Source organism: Cibotium barometz, chromosome 31, assembly GCF_041138505.1.
Source record: "Cibotium barometz isolate CiBa-2024 chromosome 31, ASM4113850v1, whole genome shotgun sequence".
In the NCBI taxonomy this organism is placed as follows: domain Eukaryota; kingdom Viridiplantae; phylum Streptophyta; class Polypodiopsida; order Cyatheales; family Cibotiaceae; genus Cibotium; species Cibotium barometz.
This window is the reverse complement of record NC_141076.1, coordinates 24,223,175-24,243,912: the sequence shown is the minus strand read 5'-3', so window position 1 is coordinate 24,243,912 and position 20,738 is coordinate 24,223,175. Positions and strand designations below refer to the sequence as shown.

Genomic DNA, 20,738 nt, shown 5'->3' with positions numbered 1-20,738 from the left:
TGTGAGCAATAGAGATACAAAATTTATGGAGTCTTTTCTGGAGAAGTTTTTTTGAGATCATGAGCACTAAGCTTACCCCAAGGACCACCTACCACCCTTAAACCAATACCATGTAGCATCACATGGGTACTTTGTGTGTAGTTTTAAGAGAGAGGGAGATAATATCAGATACCATAGTGACAAAGGTAGCTCCTCAAGATAAAATCGACAAGAAAGAACCTTGTCGGCTTTTGAACCCAAGACCTCCTAGTCATAGGCATTATATGACTATATGTGTTACTCTCTAGGAGGGTAGTATCACTATATGACTACACAATAGGTCACCATGTAGCATCAAATGGGTACTTTGTGCATACTTTCAAGAGAGAGAGAGAGAATACCAAATACAATAGTGACAAAGGTGTCTCCTCAAGCACACAAACTAGTAGTCACTACTTTGAGGGTTTGCATATTTTTCAATTGTTTTAAAATTTAATAATCGAGAGATAGAGAGAGAGAGAGAGAGAGAGAGAGAGAGAGAGAGAGAGAGAGAGAGAGATGAGAATGAAAATTAAGAAAAAGAAAAAGAAACCCAAGCCCTATCGAAAGTGGAGAATCACCACTTGGGATGGGTCTTGGGTTTTTTTTCCAAGTTTTCACTCTCTCTCTCTCTCTCTCTCTCTCTCTCTCTCTCTCTCTCTCTCTCTCTCTCTCTCTCTCTCGGATAGATCATATTTGCTCTCTTGGTATAGTTCCTATACGACATTAAAGGGATTCTTCTTCTTCTTCTCTCTTCTATTCCACCATTTAATATATATATTTTAAGGGAGAATAAGGAACAATTGTACCTTCAAAACAGAAGGGACGGCAATACTCTTAGCAATTGAGGTACCGTAAACCCGCCAAGGCCCTGGCCTCGGGCCCAGCGAAAAAAGGGAAAACAATAACCTAATTCAACCTTCAAGATGGCCTTGATGATGCCTCTTGGCAAACGGTTATCGAGTCGATACCTCTCAATGTAATGGTTAGCAGGGAAATGCCTAGTGACACTACCTTGGTGATGGTGGTGATGAGGCAGTGATGCCTCTTGGTGATGGTGGTGTGGCCTCAATGGCAATGATGCCTCTTGGCGATGGGGGCAACTAGGCCATCAAATCAAAGACTACCCAAATCCATCGAGAACTTTTGTATCTAGTTAAACAGGGACCTTACTATCAAAATGGCTAGTTGCCTTTGTGTAAAACAACCAAGGTCCCCATTGCTAAATCAAGGAAACTCAAGAAGTTCATTCCCTACACAGCCAGTTTCTTCTAAGGTAGTCACGATTGTAGACCAAGAAGAAGAAGACAGAGGTTGAATCCATGCAGCTATAAAGCATGAGGGCTAGAATGAGCAATTCTTAGTAATTCAAACTCTTGTAGACTACTAAGGTAAGAAATTCAAGATTTTGATTGATTCTAGTAGTACTCATACTTTCATGTTGCGAGGATGTTTGCATAAGTTAGTCTTAACTAAAAAAATTGGGACAGCTTATGTAAGTACAGTTGGGAAAGTTAGTCTTAACTAAAAAATCAGTAAAAGTAGAGTTCGCAAGTGGAAAACTTCTTTTCACTGGTAATGAAACATATATGATTTAGTTCCTTTTGGATGGGAATTCAATTAAATGTAAATTTAAGGTCTTACCTTCGAAATTCACAATGGAATTCTTGCCATGGATTGGCTCATTGAGAATCATACTAATATCAGTTACCACAAATGAATAATCTCCTTCTTAGATCTTCAGGGGAGCAAGGTCCAAGGGATTGGAACATTAGGGTATTTGCCATTACAATTTATTAAAAGCCTCCAAACTTTTGAAAAGGCTTAGGAAGAGACATACAAATGATGTCGTCAAACTGAACCCATTAAACAAGGAGACATACTATAAGGAACCAAAATGGGTAAATGAGTAATGCTATCATGTTTCTTAAGAACTAACCAAAATGCGTCCTACTGAAGAAGTGGATCATGAGATAAATTTGATACCTAAAGCTTAGCCTATGGCCAAACGAGCCTATAGAATGGTAGTTCTAGAGGCTATTAAACTCAAAGATTAATTGAGGTAGCTTCTAAAATAAGGGTTTATGCGAACGTTTGTCACCACGGGGTGTGCTTGTACTCTTTCAAAAAAAGAAAGATGGTGCGCTTAAGCTATGCATTGAGTACGGTGAACTATAAAAAATAAATACCCTATCCCTAGAATTGATGAGCTCTTTGGATAGATTATATGGTGCCCAGATCTTTATAAAGATTGATATGAAATAAGGGTACTATCTCATCATATAATCAATGAATAGGATGTTTCAAAAATAGCTTTTAATACTCGGTATGTACATTATGAGTTCACGATTTTGCAATTTAGGTTGACAAATGCTCTTGCTATACCTTCAACTATCTCATGCAATAAATTTTCAAAGATCACTTAGATAATTATATCATTGTATTCTAAGAATGCTTTTGATCATGAGATGCATGTGCAAAGAGTCCTAGAGATTCTAAGGAAGCATAAGCTCTTTCCTAAAAAGAGTAAGTGACCATGCTGGATACTTGGGATCTATGGTACCCAAGGATGGAATATCTGCATACCCTATCATCAAGTTCAAGTACTCTCAAGAACCCAAGTCAGTGAGGGGCATCATAGGATTCTTAGGGTTAAATGGATGGTATCGGATTTTCATACCTCAATATAAAAAGATAGTCTCTCCATTAACATCACTTCTAAAAGAATACCCCATTTTAGTGGACCCCCATGTGTCAAAGTTCTTTTGACAAATTGAAAGTTGCCTTGGTGACCCTATTCTTAAGGTACCAGATTTTGGTAAACCTTTTGAAGTGGTTTACCAATGCTAGTGGATTTTCCATAGGAAGATTTCTTATGTAAGAATGATGATATGATGTGACATATGGATCCAGAAAACTAAGGCCACATGAAAGGAATTATTCCGTTAATGATTTGGAATTACTTGCAATAATGTATGCATTGAAATTATGGAGACACTTTCTATTAGGGAAGAGATACACATTACTGATTGACCATAAAAGCTTGAAATGGATCTTTCTTCAAGATGATCTCAATATGGGACAAAGAAAATGGATGTAAACTCTTCAAGAGATTGATTTTTTTATATCAAGTCCATGACATGAAAGGCAAACATAGTTGTAGATGTGCATATTAGAAATTTAAGGCCTCCTTACTTCTAATATTGATGGTCTCAAATCCCTTGTTGGGGGAGGCTAAAGGAAAGATCAACCATGATAACTTCTTTGCACCCATTTATTACTTTACATCTATACAAAAGTAAAAATCCCTCGAGATACAGATAGTACAAGGCTACAAATTGGAAGATGTATATCTATGTATATTTCAGTAATCAACTCTGTACAATCCTAATAAGGATGGGATAAAAAGAAGAATCTTGAGTGAATCCCATGAAAGTCTAATAGCAAGATTAAGAATACAGAAGGATGGATTTTAGCATTGGGTTACGTTTAACTAATTCAAGGTATGAATCTACCTTTGTAAGTAGTAGATAGATTGACCAAGGTTGCCCATCTAATCCCTACAAAGAAGATTGTACTTGATGTTTCCAACGTCTTAAGGTATCCGGTGTCCTTTATGTGCCATACATTAAGAGGAATATGTTGTCATTTGTAGCCATGGGGCTGATTGTGACTTAACGGTTCTCTTTTGATAAGGCTAGTTTAGTCATCACAGATGCCAACATCAATGTTGTAGAGAGAGGAATCTAATGCTATAATTTATATAAGCTATTGACTTTTACAACCCAAGCCATGTCAGTCCATGTCAAGACAAGTAAAGTTATGGCACGAAATATTTGGGCACCTGTGTTTTGTAGTCTTAAAAGAGATACAAAGGACTTGAATTGTGGCGCATCAGCTAGCTTTTCTTGAGATGTCAGATACATGTGAAGCTTATATGATGGGCAAGCAACATGGACGTGCATTTCCACAAGAAAGCAAATATTCATGAAAAGGTTTCTCTAGAGCTTATCCATGCAAATCTTTGTGATAAAATTTTATTTTTATAAGAAAGCAAGAATCGTGTAAAAAGAGTGCTCTAGAGCTTATCCATGTAGATCTTTGTGGTAAAATACCAAACATTATATTGGGTGGTTCTTCCTAATGAAACCTCTAGTAATAGCTACAACTCATGAGTAGGCAACTTCAATATTTGACTTATTGCTTTAATCCACAATTTCTTTAATATGTGGGACTCTTGGCCTCTTGCACCATCCTACATTGTGATCCACACTCTAGCTAGTGTGGAAGTGCTTCACTTATGGTAGAACTACAATAGTTTAGAAATCCTTTCCCTATTCATTGTATGTTATGTTTGACTCCCTATGCAAGAATAATAGTGGGGCTAAATAGCTCTTGCTTGTCCAATAGCTTATATATCCTTTCCCTATTCATTGTACATGTTATGTTTGACTCCCCATGCAAGAACAAAAGTGGCTAACTAGCTCTTGCTTATCCAACATTTAGAATTTGTTCAACCTCACCTTGGAGACATATTATAGAAAAACCACAAATGTCAAAGCACAAATAATATCAACATCAAAAGGCCCTCATAGCCTCCTAGATCAAATGGAAAACTCCATGGACCAACTCCCAAGCTGTAAAACATGATGCCGCTTAGGTCAAAAACATGATGTAGCCATGCATCCTCAATCATCACACAATCTCATGGGTCAAATGGAAGTCCCAAGAACTAGTGATTCATATGCCCACGTGCATAACCACATGTATTCAAGGAATCTCCATCCAACGATCCACCAAGATGATGATCCAAATGACCGCCTGAACTCCATGAAAGTCACCATCTAATGTTGATGTCTCATAGTCATGGGAATCATAATAACATCTACAATGATCAATAAAGTGGCCACCAATGTGATAGGATCCAAGGGAAAGCTTATACACCCACCCTTGGCCCCAAGTAACCATAAATGCAAACATAGCATGTCTCATGATCAAAACCCATGCATCCCAAATGACGTGGTGCATTTGTCGAAAGTGAATGCCTTAGCTCCATAGACCATAGGATCTTATGACATCCACAAAGGCCAAATGAGCATGTCTCATAGGTGGAATCATACACAATCATAAAACGAACCAATACCCTCATCATATAGCATCCCCTGAATGATCCAAGGCATGGTCCACTATATCAATGTCTCTTTAGACAAGATCAACATGTGTATAACCATCATCATGAGTATGTGTAACCATGACATCCACAGCATCCCAAGTATATCCCAATGTGAACATGTCATAGACTGAGTCTATAGTGTCAAGACAACATCCATTGTGAACAAACACAAATGCCTTATAGATATGATATTTGGCCTCATAAGAGCATTTATGGACATCGAAACTAAATGCCTCCAAATCTAAATCATGCCAAGGTATAAGCAAGGCCAAATCATCAACATAGGCATTATTCATAGCATATAAGTACTCAAAATATGCATCCAAAGCTCTCCCACCATCAACCTCAATGTATGCATTTTTATTGCGAATACTATCATCAAATCCAACACATCCTCCATGGAATCAACACATGAGTAATCCACCAATGTAGAGGTGTCATCTCTAGACTCAAGATGAAATCCAAAACTTTGCATCGATGTGTATATGGCTTCTCATCTTGTTTTCCAAAAATTATAGCAAAGTGTCTTGTCCACTTCAACTTCCATAATGAACTCATAAAGACCCACATAGTCATAATCCATGCATTGACCAAATGCCACATCTAACTTACACATAAAAAACTATTTGTTCGCACATGCACATCGAATAATCTTGTGCACACATGCACATTGAAAAATTTTGTGCACATACGTGCATAAAATAACCTTGTGCACATACGCACATAAAGTCCAGCCACGTGATAATCTACAAATATTTGGTGCGTGTCTCGGGAACGTGGGTGTCGAACAGAATCGAACAAATATAGTGACTTCCCGTCAATACCAGTACTACGTAGAAGTATAAACAAAAACTAGAGAGATGTTGAGTTGACAACGTGGTGGCACCCCTAAAGCAAAGAAGCCACCATATTGTATTTTTTCAGCTGTTCGACAGCTCTACAACTTTTTCATACCTGGCTGGCAAACAACAAAAACTACGCAAAAGAAGAAAATAACACAATCTGTGACTCTTGCGACCCATTTTTTATTGCCCATCCTGACACCTGACCAAATGGTTTATAACTTTATTTGAAGCCGAACATCCTCAGTCTCAGTCATGTTTCCTTCCTGCGCGTGGCTAGCCTAGGTTAAAAAGCACATACTAAACCTCAACCCTAAAACAAACCCAAAGAAGAGATTGAGGAGATAAATAAGCTACAAAAAGTAAGAGTTACAATTTTATCTTCTTGAGGATTTAGAAAAAGATACACTTCTGGATGTGTATAGCTAATATAAGTTCAAACAATACAAACCGCGACCTAAACTAACTCAGTAGCGTGTGACCTCCACAAAGTTGCAAACCCAGCCACCTTAAACCCAATCTTTGGGATTCATGCAAGCATCTAGCAGCTTTCATTCCTCGCTACCTTCCTCTCGATGCTGCATAATATAAACTTATGGTCTTACGAAAATAATCTGATGTCTCAATATTTCCAAAGCGCACACTGTCTAGATATGTAGCACCATAATGTTTGAAAATCAAGGATGCAATCATAGTGCTCTTTCTACACACAGTGGAGACACATCATGAACCTTTTCTAGTTAGTGATAGGTGAATGACCAGAAGTTGGAAACATTAATACACAAAACGACATTGTAGACTTCAGTAATACTTCGCCACCATGACTTAGTCAAACTACAAGAAGAAGTTTTTTTCCATTATCCACTTATCAGGTTAATTTACCATCTTCTTCATCTATTAGTGTTGCCTATGAGAAGGCTGCTATTTTCAGGACTAATGTAATGAGTCTACGGATTCAATCTTCAGAGGTTTCCATGATGCTGTCAAATGTTTCCCCTGCGGGAGGGTGGAGAACATAGTAACAGAAACAGCCGTTTAGTGGCCCGAAAACGCAAAAACCCATTTCCTATTCTCCGATCAAAATACCATCCATTGCTTTGTCTCGTCTAGTGCTTGCTTAGTGATTTTCTGACAAAGTCGAACAAATATAGTGACTTCCCATCAATACAAGTACTACGTACAAGTATAAACAAAAACTAGAGAGATGCTGAGTTAACAACGTGGTGGCGCCCCCAAAGTGAAGAAGCCACCATATTGTATTCTTTCAGCTTTTCGACCACTCTACAACTTTTTCATACCTGGCCGACAAACAACAAAAACTACGCAAAGGAGAAAATAACACATTCTGTGACTCTTGCGAGCCATTTTTTGTTGCCCATCCAGACACCTGACCAAATGGTTTATAACTTTATTTGAAGCCAGACATCCTCAGTCTAAGTCATGTTTCCTTCCTACGCGTGGCTAGCCTAGGTTAAAAAGCACATACTGAACCTCAACCTGAAAAAAAAAACCCAAAGAAGAGATCGAGGAGATAAATAAGCTACAAAAAGTAAGAGTTACAATTTTCTCTTCTTGAAGAATTTAAAAAAAACACTTATGGATGTGTTTAGCTAATATAAGTTCAAACAATACAAACCGCGAGCTAAAGCAACTCAGTAGCGTGTGAACTCCACAAAGTTGCTCAAACCCAATCTTTGGGATTCATGCAAGCATCTAGCAGCTTCCATTCCTCGCTGCCTTCCTTTGGATGCTGCATAATAAAAACATATGGTCTTATATCTCAATTTTTCCAAAGCACACACTGTCTAGATATGTAGCACCGTAATGTTTGAAAATCAAGGATGCAATCACAGTGCTCTTCCTACACACAGTGGAGACACATCGTGAACCTTTTCTAGTTAGTGATGGGTGAATGACCAAAGGTTGGAAAAACTAATACACAAAACAATGTTGTACACTTAAGCAATACTTCGCTACTTTGATCTAGTCAAACTACAAGAAGAAGTTTTTTTCCACTATCAACTTATGAGGTTAATTTACCATCTTGCTCATCTATAAATGTTGGCTGACTTATGCGAAGGCTGCTGTTTTCAAGACTAATGTAATGAGTCTACGGTTTCAATCTTCAGAGGTTTCAATGATGCTGTCAACTGTTTCCCTCGCCTAGGGTGGAGGACATAGTAACAGAAATAGCCGTTTTGTAGCTCAAAAACGCAAAAAAATCCGTTTTTCTTGAGTTGCCGTTTCCGTTTCCATTTCTCCAATCAAAATACCATCCATTGATTTGTCTCATCTAGTGGTTGCTTACTGATTTTCTACAAATTTTGTTCACTATTTATTTCAAATGATGATGTACTAAGGCAAGGTACAACTCGCAATAAGTATAGGTTGTTGGAAGTGACTACATGAAGTATTGCTCTTCTTGACTTTTTTTTAAATGCTGACAGTTCTCGATGTTATGGCTTAATTCTTAAGCTTCTTATTAATGACATTACGATGATGATGTGGTTAATCTCTTCATTAAGGAAAGGCTTGAAGTTCTATGTTCTGTCTTCTATTCTGATGAACAAAGGTAGCTTTCTCTCTTCTCCATAACGCTCGCTTAAGATGCCCTTGAATTGGACTTCAAGGCCCCAATGGCCAACCATGGATTAGTAGGGATAACATGAGGAGGAGGAGGATGAGGAGAATAGAGATTGAGATAGATGTTAAAATTGGAAATTCATCGAGGCAAGCTTGGGATGGTGCGTATCTCGGGAAGGTGGGTGTTGATGGAATTGAACAAAATATAGTAACTTCCCATCAATACAAGTACTACCTAGAAGAATAAACAAAAACTAGAGAGATGCTGAGTTGACAACGTGGTGGTGCCCGCAAAGCGAAGAAGCCACCATATTGTATTTTTTTTGCTGTGTGGGAGCACTACAAATTTTTCATACTTGGCCGGCAAAAAACAAAAACTACGCAAAATGAGAAAATAACACAATCTGGGACTCTTACGAGCCATTTTTTGCTGCCCATCCTGATACACCTGACCAAATGGTTTATAACTTTATTTGAAGCCGGACACCCTCAGTCTCAATCCTGTTTCCTTCTTACGTGTGGCTAGCCTAGGTTAAAAAGCACATACTAAACCTCAACCCTAAAACAAACCCAAAGAAGAGATTGAAGAGATAATTAAGCTATAAAAAGAGTTACAATTCTGTCTTCTTGAAGATTCAAAAAAAGATACACATCCGGATGTGTCTAGCTAATATAAGTTCAAACAATACAGCTAAAGTAACTCAATAGCATGTGACCTCCACAAAGTTGTAGACCCAGTGACTTCAAACCCAATCTTTGGGATTCATGTAGGCATCTAGCACCTTCCGTTCCTCGCTGCCTTCCTCTGGATGCTACATAATATAAACATATGGTCTTATGAAAATAATCTGATGTCTCAATATTTCCAAAGCACGGACTGTCTAGATATGTAAGGATACAATCGCAGTGCTCTTCCTACACACTGTGGAGACACATCATGAACCCTTTCTAGTTAGTGATGGGTGAATGACCAAAAGTTGGAAACACCAATACACAAAACGCGTTGTACACTTAAGTAATACTTCGCCACTCTGACTTAGTCAAACTACAAAAAGAAGTTTTTTTCCAGTAATAGAAACGGCCCATTCATAGCCCGGAAACGCAGAAACTCCGTTTCTCTTGACTTGCTGTTTCTGTTTCCATTTCTCCGTTTCCTAATCTCCGATCAAAATACCATCCATCGATTTGTCTCATCTAGTGGTTGCTTCGTGATTTTCTACAAATTTTGTTCACTATTTATTTCAAATTATGATGTGCTAAGGCAAGGTAAACTCACAATAAGTATAGGTTGTTTGAAATGACTACACGAAGTATTGCTCTGATTTTTTTTAATAAATGTTTAGAGTTCTTGATGTTATGGCTTAATTTTTATGCTTATTAATGAGATTACGATGATGATGTAGTTAACCTCTTGATTAACGAAAGGCTTGAAGTTCTCTATTCTATCTTCTCTTCTTATGAACAAAGGTAGTGTTCTCTCTTCTCCATAATGCTCGCTTAAGATGCCCTTGAATTAAACTTCAAGGCCCCAATGGCCAACCATGGATTACTAGTAGGGATAACATGAGGAGGAGGATGAGGAGAATAGAGATTGAGATAGATGTTAAAATTGGAAATTCATCTTGAGGCAAGGTTGGAATGGTGCGTGTCTCGGGAAGGTGGGTGTCGACGGAATCGAACAAATATAGTCACTTCCCATCACTACAAGTACTATGTAGAAGGATAAACAAAAACTAGAGAGATGCTCAGTTGACAACGTGGTGGCGCCCCCAAAGCAAAGAAGCCACCATATTGTATTTTTTCAGCTGTTTGACAGCTCTACAACTTTTTCATACCTAGCCGGCAAACAACAAAAACTGGGAAAAGGAGGAAATAACACAATCTGTGACTCTTGCGAGCCATTTTTTGATGCCCATCCTTACACATGACCAAATGGTTTATAACTTTATTTGACACCAGACATCCTCAGTCTCAATCCTCTTTCCTTCCTGCACCTGGCTAGCCTAGGTTAAAAAGCACATACTGAACCTCAGCCCTAAAACAAACCCAAAGAAGAGATTGAGTAGATAAATAAGCTACAAAAAGTAGGAGTTACAATTTTGTCCTCTTGAAGATTTAGAAAAACATACCCTCCTGGACGTATTTAGCTAATATAAATTCAAACAATACAAACTGCGAGCTAAAGTAACTCAGTAGCTTGGACCTCCGCAAAGTTGCAGACCCAGGCACTTCAAACCCAATCTTTGGGATTCATGCAACCATCTCGGAGCTTCCACTCCTCGCTGCCTCCTTCTCGATGCTGCATAATAATATAAGCTTATGGTCTTATGAAAATAATCCGATGTCTCAATATTTCCAAATCGCACACTGTCTAGATATGTAGCACCATAATGTTTGAAAATCAAGGATGCAATCACAAAGCTCTTCCTACACACAGTAGAGACACATCATGAACCTTTTCTAGTTAGTGATAGGTGAATGACCAAAAGTTGGAAACACTAATACACAAAACGACGTTGTACACTTAAGTAATACTTCGCGACTCCTCTGACATAGTCAAACTACAAGAGGAAGTTTTTTTCCACTATTGACTTATCAGGTTAATTTAGCATATTATTCATCTATTAATGTTGGCTTCAGAGGTTTCCATCATGCTGTCAACTGTTTCCCCCACGCAAGGTGGAGGATATAGTAATAGAAACGGCCGTTTCGTAGCACGAAAACAAAAAAACTCTGTTTCTCTTGAGTTGCCGTTTTCATTTCCATTTCTTTGTTTCCTAATCTCCTCCGATCAAACTACCATCCATTGATTTGTCTCACCTGGTGGTTACTTAGTGATTCATCATTTATTTCAAATTATAATGCGCTAAGGCAAGGTACAACTCGCAATAAGTATAGGTTGTGCGAAGTGGCTACATGAAGTATTGCTCTTATGGCTTAATTTTTAAGTTTCTTATTACTGAGATTATGATCATAATGTAGTTAATCTCTTGATTAATGAAAGGCTTGAGGTTCTCTGTTCTGTCTTCTTTTCTGATGAACAAAGGTAGCGTTGTCTCTTCTCCATAATGCTCACTTAAGATGCCCTTGAATTCCAATTAACTTCAAGGCCCCAATGTCCAACCATGGATTAGTAGGGATAACATGAGGAGGAGGAGGAGGAGGAGAATAGAGATTGAAATAGATCTTAAAATTGGAAATTCATCTTGAGGCAAGCATGGGATGCTGCGTGTCTCGGGAAGGTGGGTGTCGACGGAATAAAAAAATATAGTGACTTCCTGTCAATACGAGTACTACGTAGAAGTATAAACAAAAGTAGAGAGATCCTAAGTTGACAACGTGGTGGCGACCCTAAAGCTAAGAAGCCACCATATTTATTTTTTCAACTGTTCAACTCCACAACTTTTTCATACCTGGCCAGAAAACACAAAAACTGTGCAAAAGGAGAAAATAACAAAATCTGTGACTCTTCCGAGCCATTTTTTGTTGCCCATCTTGACACCTGACCAAATGGTTTATAACTTTATTTGAAGCCAGACATCCTCAGTCTCATTCCTGTTTCCTGCCTGCGTGTGGCTAGCCTAGGTTAAGAAGCAAGGTTTTAAAACACTAGTACACAAAACGAAGTTGTACACTCAAGTAATACTTCACCACTATGACTTAGTCAAACTACAAGAAGGAGTTTTTTCTTATCAGGTTAATTTACCATATTATTCATCTATTAATGTTGGCTCACCTATGAGAAGAATGTTGTTTTCAGGACTAATATAACAAGTCTACGGTTTCAATCTTCAAAGGTTTCAATGATGCTGTCAACTATTTCCCCCGCACAGGGTGGAGGAGATAGTAACAGAAACGGCCGTTTCGTAGCTCGAAAACCAGAAACTCTGTTTCTCTTGAGTTGCTGTTTTCGATTCCATTTCTCCGTTTGCTAATCTCCGGTCAAAATACCATCCATGGATTTGTCTCATCCAATGGTTGCTTAGTGATTTTCTACAAATTTTGTTCACTATTTCTTTCAAATTATCATGTGCTAAGGCAAGGTACAACTCGCAATAAGTATAGGTTGTTCGAAGTGGCTACATGAAGTATTGCTCTCGATTTTTTTTTTCTATGATGACATTTCTCGATGTTATGGCTTAATTTTTAATCTTCTTATTAATGAGATTACGATGATCACGTAGTTAATGTGTTGATTACTAAAAGCCTTGAGGTTCTCTGTTCTGTCTTCTCTTCTACTGAACAAAGGTAGCCTTGTCTCTTCTCCATAATGCTCGCTTAAGATGCCCTTGAATTGGACTTCAAGACGGATAACATGAGGAGGAGGAGGATGAGCAGAATAGAGATTGAGATAGATGTTAAAATTGGAAATTCATCTTGAGGCAAGCTTGGGATGGTGCATGTCTCGGGAAGGTGGGTGTCGACGGAGTCAAACAAATAGTGACTTCCTGTCACAACAAAAGTTCTACGTAGAAGTATAAACAGAAACTAGAGAGGTGCTAAGTTGACAACGTGGTGGCACCCCCAAAGCGAAGAAGCCACCGTATTGTATTTCTTAAGCTGTTCGACAACCCTATAACGTTTTCATTCCTAGCTGGCAAACAACAAAAACTACGCAAAAGGAGAAAATAACACAATCTGGGACTCTTGCAAGCCATTTTTTGCTGCCCATCCTAACACCTGACCAAATGGATTATAACTTTATTTAAAGCCATACATCCTCAGTTTCAGTCCTGTTTCCTTCCTGCGCGTGGCTAGCCTAGGTTAAAAAGCACAAACTGAACCTCAACCCTAAAACAAACCCAAAGAAGAGATTGAGGAGAAAAATAAGCTATAAAAAGTTAGAGTTACAATTTTGTCTTCTTGAAGATTTAGAAAAAGATACACTTCCGGATGTGTTTAGCTAATATAAGTTCAAACAATACAAACCGCGAGCTAAAGTAGCTCAATAGTGTGTGACCTGCACAAAGTTCCAGACCCAGCCACTTCAAACCCAATCTTTGGGATTCATGCACGCATCTAGCACCTTCCATTCCTCACTGCCTTTCTCTGGATGCTGCATAATATAAACATATGGTCTTATGAAAATAATCTGATGTCTCAATATTTCCAAAGCGCAGACTGTCTAGATATGTAACACCATAATGTATGAAAATCAAGGATGCAATCACAGTCCTACTTTTACACAAAGTGGAGACACATCATGAACCCTTTCTAGTTAGTGATGGGTGAATGACACACCAATACACAAAACGACATTGTACACTTAAGTAATACTTCGCCACTCTGACTTAGTCAAACTACAAAAAGAAGTTTTTTCCACTATCAACTTATCAGGTTAATTTACCATCTTCTTCATCTATACGTGTTGACTCACCTATGAGAAGGTTGGTGTTTTCAGGACTAATGTCTATGGTTTCAATCTTCAGAGTTTCAATGATGCTATCAATTCTTTCCGCCGCGAGGGTGGAGGACATAGTAACAGAAACGTCCGTTTTCTAGCCCGAAAACGCAAACACTCCGTTTCTCTTGACTTGCCGTTTCGGCTTCCATTTCTCCGTTTCCTAATCTGTGATCAACATACCATCCATTGATTTGTCTCATCTAGTGGTTGCTTAGTGATTCTCTACAAATTTTGTTCAATATTTATTTCAAATCATGATGTGCTGAGGCAAGGTAGAACTCACAATAAGTATAGGTTGTTAGAAGTGACTACATGAAGTATTGCTCTCAATTTTCTTTTCTTAATGTTGAGAGTTCTCGATGTTATGGCTTAATTTTTAACCTTCTTATTAATGAGATTACAATGATGATGTAGTTAATCTCTTGATTAATGAAAGGCCTGAGGTTCTCTGTTCTATCTTCGCTTCTGATGAACAAAGGTAGCGTTGTATCTTCTACATAATGCTTGCTTAAGGTGCCCTTGAATTGGACTTCAAGACCCCAATGGCCAACCATGGATTAGTAGGGATAACATGAGGAGGAGGAGGATGAGGAGAACAAAGATTTCTCGTATACAACTACTACGTAGAGGTATAAACAAAAACTAGAGGGATGCTGAGTTATCAACGTGGTGGCGCCCCCAAAGCAAAGAAGCCACCATATTGTATTTTTTCAGCTGTTCGACAGCCCTACATATTTTATTACCTGACCGGCAAACAACAAAAATTGCGCAAAAGGAGAAAATAACACAATCTATGACTCTTGCGAGCCATTTTTGGATGCCCATCCTCACATACTGGACCTCAACCCTAAAACAAACCCAAAGAAGAGATTGAGGAGATAAATAAGCTACAAAAAAGTTACAAATTTGTCTTGTTGAAGATTTAGAAAAAGACACACTTCTGGATGTGTTTAGCTAATATAAGTTCAAACAATACAAACCGCGAGCTAAAGTGACTCAGTAGCATGTGACCTCCACAAAGTTGCAGACCCAGCCACTTCAAACCCAATCTTTGGGATTCATGCAAGCATCTAGTAGCTTCCATTCCTCGCTGCCTTCCTCTGGATGCTGCATAATATAAACATATGGTCTTATGAAAATAATCTTATATCTCAATATTTCCAAAGCGCACACTATATAGATATGTAGCACCATAATGTTTGAAAATCAAGGATGCAATCACAGTGCTCTTTCTACACACAGTGGAGACACACCATGAACCTTTTCTAGTTAGAGAGAGAGAGAGAGAGAGAGAAGAGAGAGACAAAGGTGCGTGTGTGCGCGTTTGCTCTGTGTGTGTGTGTGTGTGTGTGTGTGTGTGTGTGTGAGAGAGAGAGAGAGAGAGAGAGAGAGAGAGATTGCTACAAAAACCCTAACTCGCAGACGAAACCCTGATTTTAAAACAAAAACCCTAATTTTGAAACTTAAGTCATTGCAAAAACTCCAATTTCAAAACCCTAAATCGTAGGAGAAACCCTAATCTGCTTTCTACAAAAACCGTATTTCTTAGCAAAAGACTATTTCCTGTGCGGGACTACTCAACATGGATCCTACTGTCCAACTTTATGCCAAAAAATATGTAGAAGATATTGAGGCTCCAAGAGAACTAAAACTTGTTGGAAATCCGGATGTGATTTTTCTGTATAATGTGTTGCAAAAGGATTATGAGATTGCAAGGAAGAAATGGAATTCTCCCATGCTGACCCTCAAAGTAGTGATTGAAAATAAGGCGGTTCTACCTAAGGTCAAGAAATTTTCACATCATGCGGCTATTTTGTTCTTCCCATGACACATGCCATCAACTCAAGATATTGCTCAAAGGGTCAATAATCTGCTAGGAGGAGAATGTGTGGAAGGCGTATATTATGGCGCTACGGGTTTCTATGAGATTCTGTGTAGCTCAATGCAATCTAAACAAAAATTGTTTGAGATAGTGCCACTTTTTTATGCAAGACAGATGGTGCATATCTTACCATGGGTTCCAACAACAGACTATCAAGGATTATTGAAACATCAATGTCCAATGGAAGTGGAAGTGGTAGATTTTCCCACTGACTTTGCGGATGCATTACCTTTTGTGGCACCGCAACTTGGAAAAGTGGGGTGTGCGCCTAGAATGATGGGAAATAGATATAGATTCTACGTACTAAGGGATACAGATGAACAATGTCTAGAGAGCATTTCTTTTGAAATTAAAAATGTGCCCATTGGTGATAAACTGTATGGGAAGCTTTGCTGGTTCGTTCTTTACGTGTCAGAACTTTGGGCACTTCGCATCGAAATCCCTACCTTAAGCTCCAAAACCCTGAGGATTCCATCCCTCCCCCCATAGTGCAAGAACAAACGAAGACTCCTGAGAAAAGTGTCGCTATTACTGTAGACACATCTAATGTTAAGTAAATGGGGTATGTTTAGAACAAAAATAAAGGGGTTCTTGAATTCCAGCCCAAGACATCACACGTAGTGGTACATAAGCAAAACAATAAAGGAAAAGCGGTAGTTGATGAAGAGGGTTTTGTCACTCCTAGTGCTAGAAAAGCTATTCCTTTGAAAAATAACCCCTTGATTTCCAAGCACTACGACAAAACGTATACTGCTTTGTCTTCTCGCGAATCTCCAAAAACAAATAATTGCTTGAATGCAATCAAAGGAGGTATGCAATACTCGATGCAATTGCAAGGAGATATACATGGAGATGAGTGTGAGTCGAATAATCACTTTCAACAAACGACACGAGTAATGCACATTTTAGTTGTGTAACATATAATGTACAAAGGCTTTCAAGCCCAAATAAATGGAGATTGTTATGGGATTATGTTACCTCAAGAAATCCGGATGTGGTTTGCTTGCAAGAACATAATCAACATACTCTCTCTCAAAGGTGTGGTTTTTTTTCAAGGTTACAATATATATTATGATCGTTCTGCTGGTTACTCTGGAGTGTTCAGGATTGTTCGTAAAGAGTTACAGCCCATGTTGGCATGCAACGATGATCATGGAAGATACATGATTATGCAATGTTTGTTCGATGGACAGATTTATGAAATGGCAGCTATATATGCCCCTACAGCTTCTACCAGAAGAGCTAACTTATGGAGAAAATTACCAGTGTATCCCTGGTTGGAAACGGCTTTTATATGTGGAGATTTGAATAATCCTCCTGATCACAAAGAGAATAATTCTAATACCTTCCATATGATTTCACATGGAACAAGTGGCTTGGAGGGGATTTGCCTGTAAAAAGAATGTGTCATGCATTTTACCAATGTGTTTGCAGAACCACCTATACACGTATCCTGAAATGCAAGCAAAGGCTAAAATGTTTTCACATGTATACCCCATTATGGATGTTGATGAGGCTACTGAATTGGAGAGGACATTTTTTGCTTCTGAGCTAACTCATGCACTTCATAAGTTGGGAAAATGGAAAGCACCTGGTTGGGATGGTCTAACTGTTGAGTTTTTTATTGGTGTCTGAGATCAGCTAGAAATGTTGTTGCTTCACATGAATAATGCTACTTGGATTCAAGGGGTGGTACCTGCATCTTGGCAGAAAGGTTTGATTCGACTTATCATTAAAAAAACTGTATGTACAACCTTGGATGATTGGAGGCATATAACTTTGATACCAGTAGTCTACAATAGTCGGGCAAAAAATAAAAACTCTCCTAAATTTTAAGAGGGTAATCCGTTGTATTCCAGGATAATCCCCCATTCCCAAAGCTTGTACTTTCCAAATATTTAAACGCCCATGACGTCCCATACTGCCACGCAGCTACCCTTGCGCACCTCGAGACTGTTGCCGACCTCGGCTGCAGGAAGCAAGTGCACGTCTGCACTAGATCCAAGCTCCTGACCACATAGCTCTCGCATAGCCATGCGAGACTCTGGCCAAGTGACTAACCTTGGCCACCCTTTTATAGGCTCTTGGCCGGTCACCAAGCGTTCACACATGGGTGCCCGCCTGTTAGTCCATCCCTAGCTCGCCAATTGGCCTACCTAGCTTCAAGCTACCCCAAGCCTCGAAGGTAGTCTTGTGTGCTACACACGGTAGATACACTCTGTAAACATGACACTCTCTATTGGCATACCTTAATTATTCAAGTCACTCTATGCCAACATTTAGTATTAGAGTAGGCTTTTGCCATGCCAATCAGCAGTTTTCAGGCTTCAAAGTAGATTTCATTGCGTAAATCTCACTATGCAAAATTTGGGGCTTTTCTGTTTGAAGCATGTACATATCAAAGAAAACATTTGAAACATACGTACACACATTAAGTGTTCTTCTGTACACAACAAAGAATCTAGTGCAAGAATACTCTTGCTTGAGGTTGCATTTTTGCAAGCATAAAGTTTGCACAAGAACATTGGGTTGCCTAGCAGTGCACGTAAGTGCTTCTTGGTTCGCCTGCCGGTAATTAGAGTGTGGATTTTGACAGGATGATTCAAAAAGCTACAGACGTATCGAGAGTGCTATCCCAAGAGGATAAGCTAGATGGTACAAACTACTCCCTATCCAAATTTATGATTCGGAATCTTCTCATAGCCAAAGGTTTTAGGGCATTGAGCGTGGTGATGATGACAGACGCCCACGTACTTTGCAACCAGCAACACCTCACTCAAAGAGCTCGAGGAGCTAAGGTAGAACATCCTGTCCTACAGAAGAGTAGAGAAGAAGGGATTCCAAGGATACGCATGCCATGTTTTCCAAGGACATTTTTTGGTCACATGCAATAGTGACACACCAAGTGCTATAGAACACGATATGTCTTTGATTGCATCCCACAGTAAAGATGTAATTTGATATTTTGATAGTGGCGCTTCGAGCCATATCATTTCTTGCAAAGATGTATTTCAAGACTTGGTTTAGGCTTTTGATGGCCGCACTATATCATGTTAAGATCATTCTACTTATCCAGTAAAAGGGATAGGCAAGGTCATGCTTCTTGCAGGCAATGGCGCAAATGTATTGTATGTTCTAGGAATAGAGAAAAATGTCAACCATAACTGATCCAGGTTTGGTGGTTGACTTTACAAATAAGAAATGTTTAGTCAGAGACCCTTCAACGCGTTACGCTATAGTCACTTCTGGAACACCATGCAATGGCTAGTATAAGCTAGACAACTATAAAAAGTCTCCATATGCTGAAAATTGTTTGTATGTAAAGTATAGACACTCCACTCGGATAGTGGGGGAGAATACATGTCTAATGCATTCAAGAATTATTTGCTTGGGAAGGGCAACAAGCATCAGTACACTATGCCTTATACGCCACATCAAAATGGTGTACCTGAGAGAGAGAGAGAGAGAAATGAAATGAAATGAAATGTTATATTAACGTCTTCAAAAGGCCATAATGACCTATGAGACCAAAAGTTACATCATGGTGGATCTGATACAATGTCTGGATAAAAAACCCAGAAAATGAAAAATAAAGATGATACTACTGGCACCTAGAAAATGAAACTGGAACTGGAAGGTACACTATGGAGGTACCTCCATCTCATAATATGTGCCGCATCGGACACTGGCGGATCTCCTCAATATCCTCTGTGGTCAGCACCCTGACTGGGTGTCTCGCATGCCTCGCAAGAATAATCCGAATCTGCCGCTGCAACCTCCGTCTATGCTGGGATGCCCTCCTCCGTGGTCGTGGGCGTCTGGACCACCCAAGCTCAATCGCACGATCAATCAGTGTACCCCTGGTGTGGGCGGTATCCATGTCCTGCTGCTGCTGTGGTCCATCTGGCGCAGTGATGGCCGAACTAAAGAAGTCTGTAATGTGCCTCTGAGTCTGGCTCTCTGTGCGCCTAAGCAGGCTATCTCTATGTCTCCGCAGCTCAAGCAAGAACAATCCCAAACACCTCTGGTCCTGGTACCCCATGACTCTGGAAAGTGGTCCAAAACCCTCTCTGAATAAACAGTGGAAACGACCACGTATCTCATAGTATGCAGTACAATGGCATATATAATGCAGCTCTGTCTCTGGCTCCCCATGGCATACTCGGCATATCCTGGCCTCAGCTGGTATACCTCTATATCGGCCAATCTCAATCTCAAGCTGGTGTGAGGATGTGCGAATCTGACCAATAGCACATCGTACTGCATGAGACAAGTGTACATCCATGTAACTGGGTCTGATCACAAAACCATCTGCTGTGAGCTGAAGAAAATGTTCTCTGTAGAAAGCCATCTTCGTGCCCAGCTCCTCAGTCAGCTGTATCCATGTCCTCCTAATGTCCAGCTGAACTAAATCCTGACGGATGAGTCTGGTAATCTCTGTCCGTGTAAGAGTGAGAGAGGGTGCCTCCAGAGAATACTGGAAGGGAGGCAATCTGTCCATGCTAAAACCATGTGCCTGGAACCAAGATGTCATCTGTCCATACCAACAAGCCGTGTCTCCCTGTAAAGCTAACTGTCGGGAGGACTCCAGGGCGAGGCGTGCATATCTGTCTCGGGGGAGATCCCACAAGCCATGTATGTAGGAGACTGATCTCGTAAGAGCCTCAATCACCAGAGGGGCAGCCGCCAGCTCTGCTCGAATAATCTCATGAGGTACCACAGCCTTGGCTCTAATAAGCCTAGCAATCATAGATACCAAAGGCCTCTCCATACCTCTCCACCCGCCTGCGCTGTGATGGCCCACTGAAGGTCCCCATATCTGCACTCCATAAAGCA

General features: G+C 39.6%; 1 protein-coding gene and 1 long non-coding RNA gene across 19 annotated transcripts in view; both read right to left on the bottom strand.

Annotated features, from left to right (window-relative positions):
- Positions 1-7,074: 7,074 nt before the first annotated feature.
- LOC147620655 (uncharacterized) lies at positions 7,075-7,783 on the bottom strand. The gene is made up of 2 exons (XR_015269968.1): positions 7,670-7,783; positions 7,075-7,530 (listed from the first exon to the last, which is right to left on the bottom strand). It is a non-coding gene; the product is annotated as an uncharacterized LOC147620655 (long non-coding RNA).
- A 1,414-nt stretch (positions 7,784-9,197) lies between these two features.
- Positions 9,198-20,738, bottom strand: part of LIN2 (Coproporphyrinogen III oxidase) — a 118,982-nt gene continuing 107,441 nt past the window's right edge. For 4 of the 18 annotated variants that reach the window (XR_015269962.1, XR_015269965.1, XR_015269963.1 and 1 more), the window contains 2 exons: positions 15,001-15,127; positions 14,386-14,867 (listed from right to left, as the gene is read on the bottom strand). Coding sequence is in view for 10 of the 18 variants with exons in the window: in XM_086824925.1 (XP_086681051.1) it covers positions 10,847-10,915 (69 nt within the window). In the remaining 8 variants the exon portion in view is untranslated. Of the gene's footprint in view, positions 9,539-10,831; positions 10,916-13,430; positions 13,673-14,385; positions 14,868-14,910; positions 15,128-16,915; positions 17,294-17,493; positions 17,599-20,738 lie in introns of those variants that run through there. The other 14 variants (XM_086824924.1, XM_086824923.1, XM_086824926.1 and 11 more) reach the window with 10 other exon arrangements.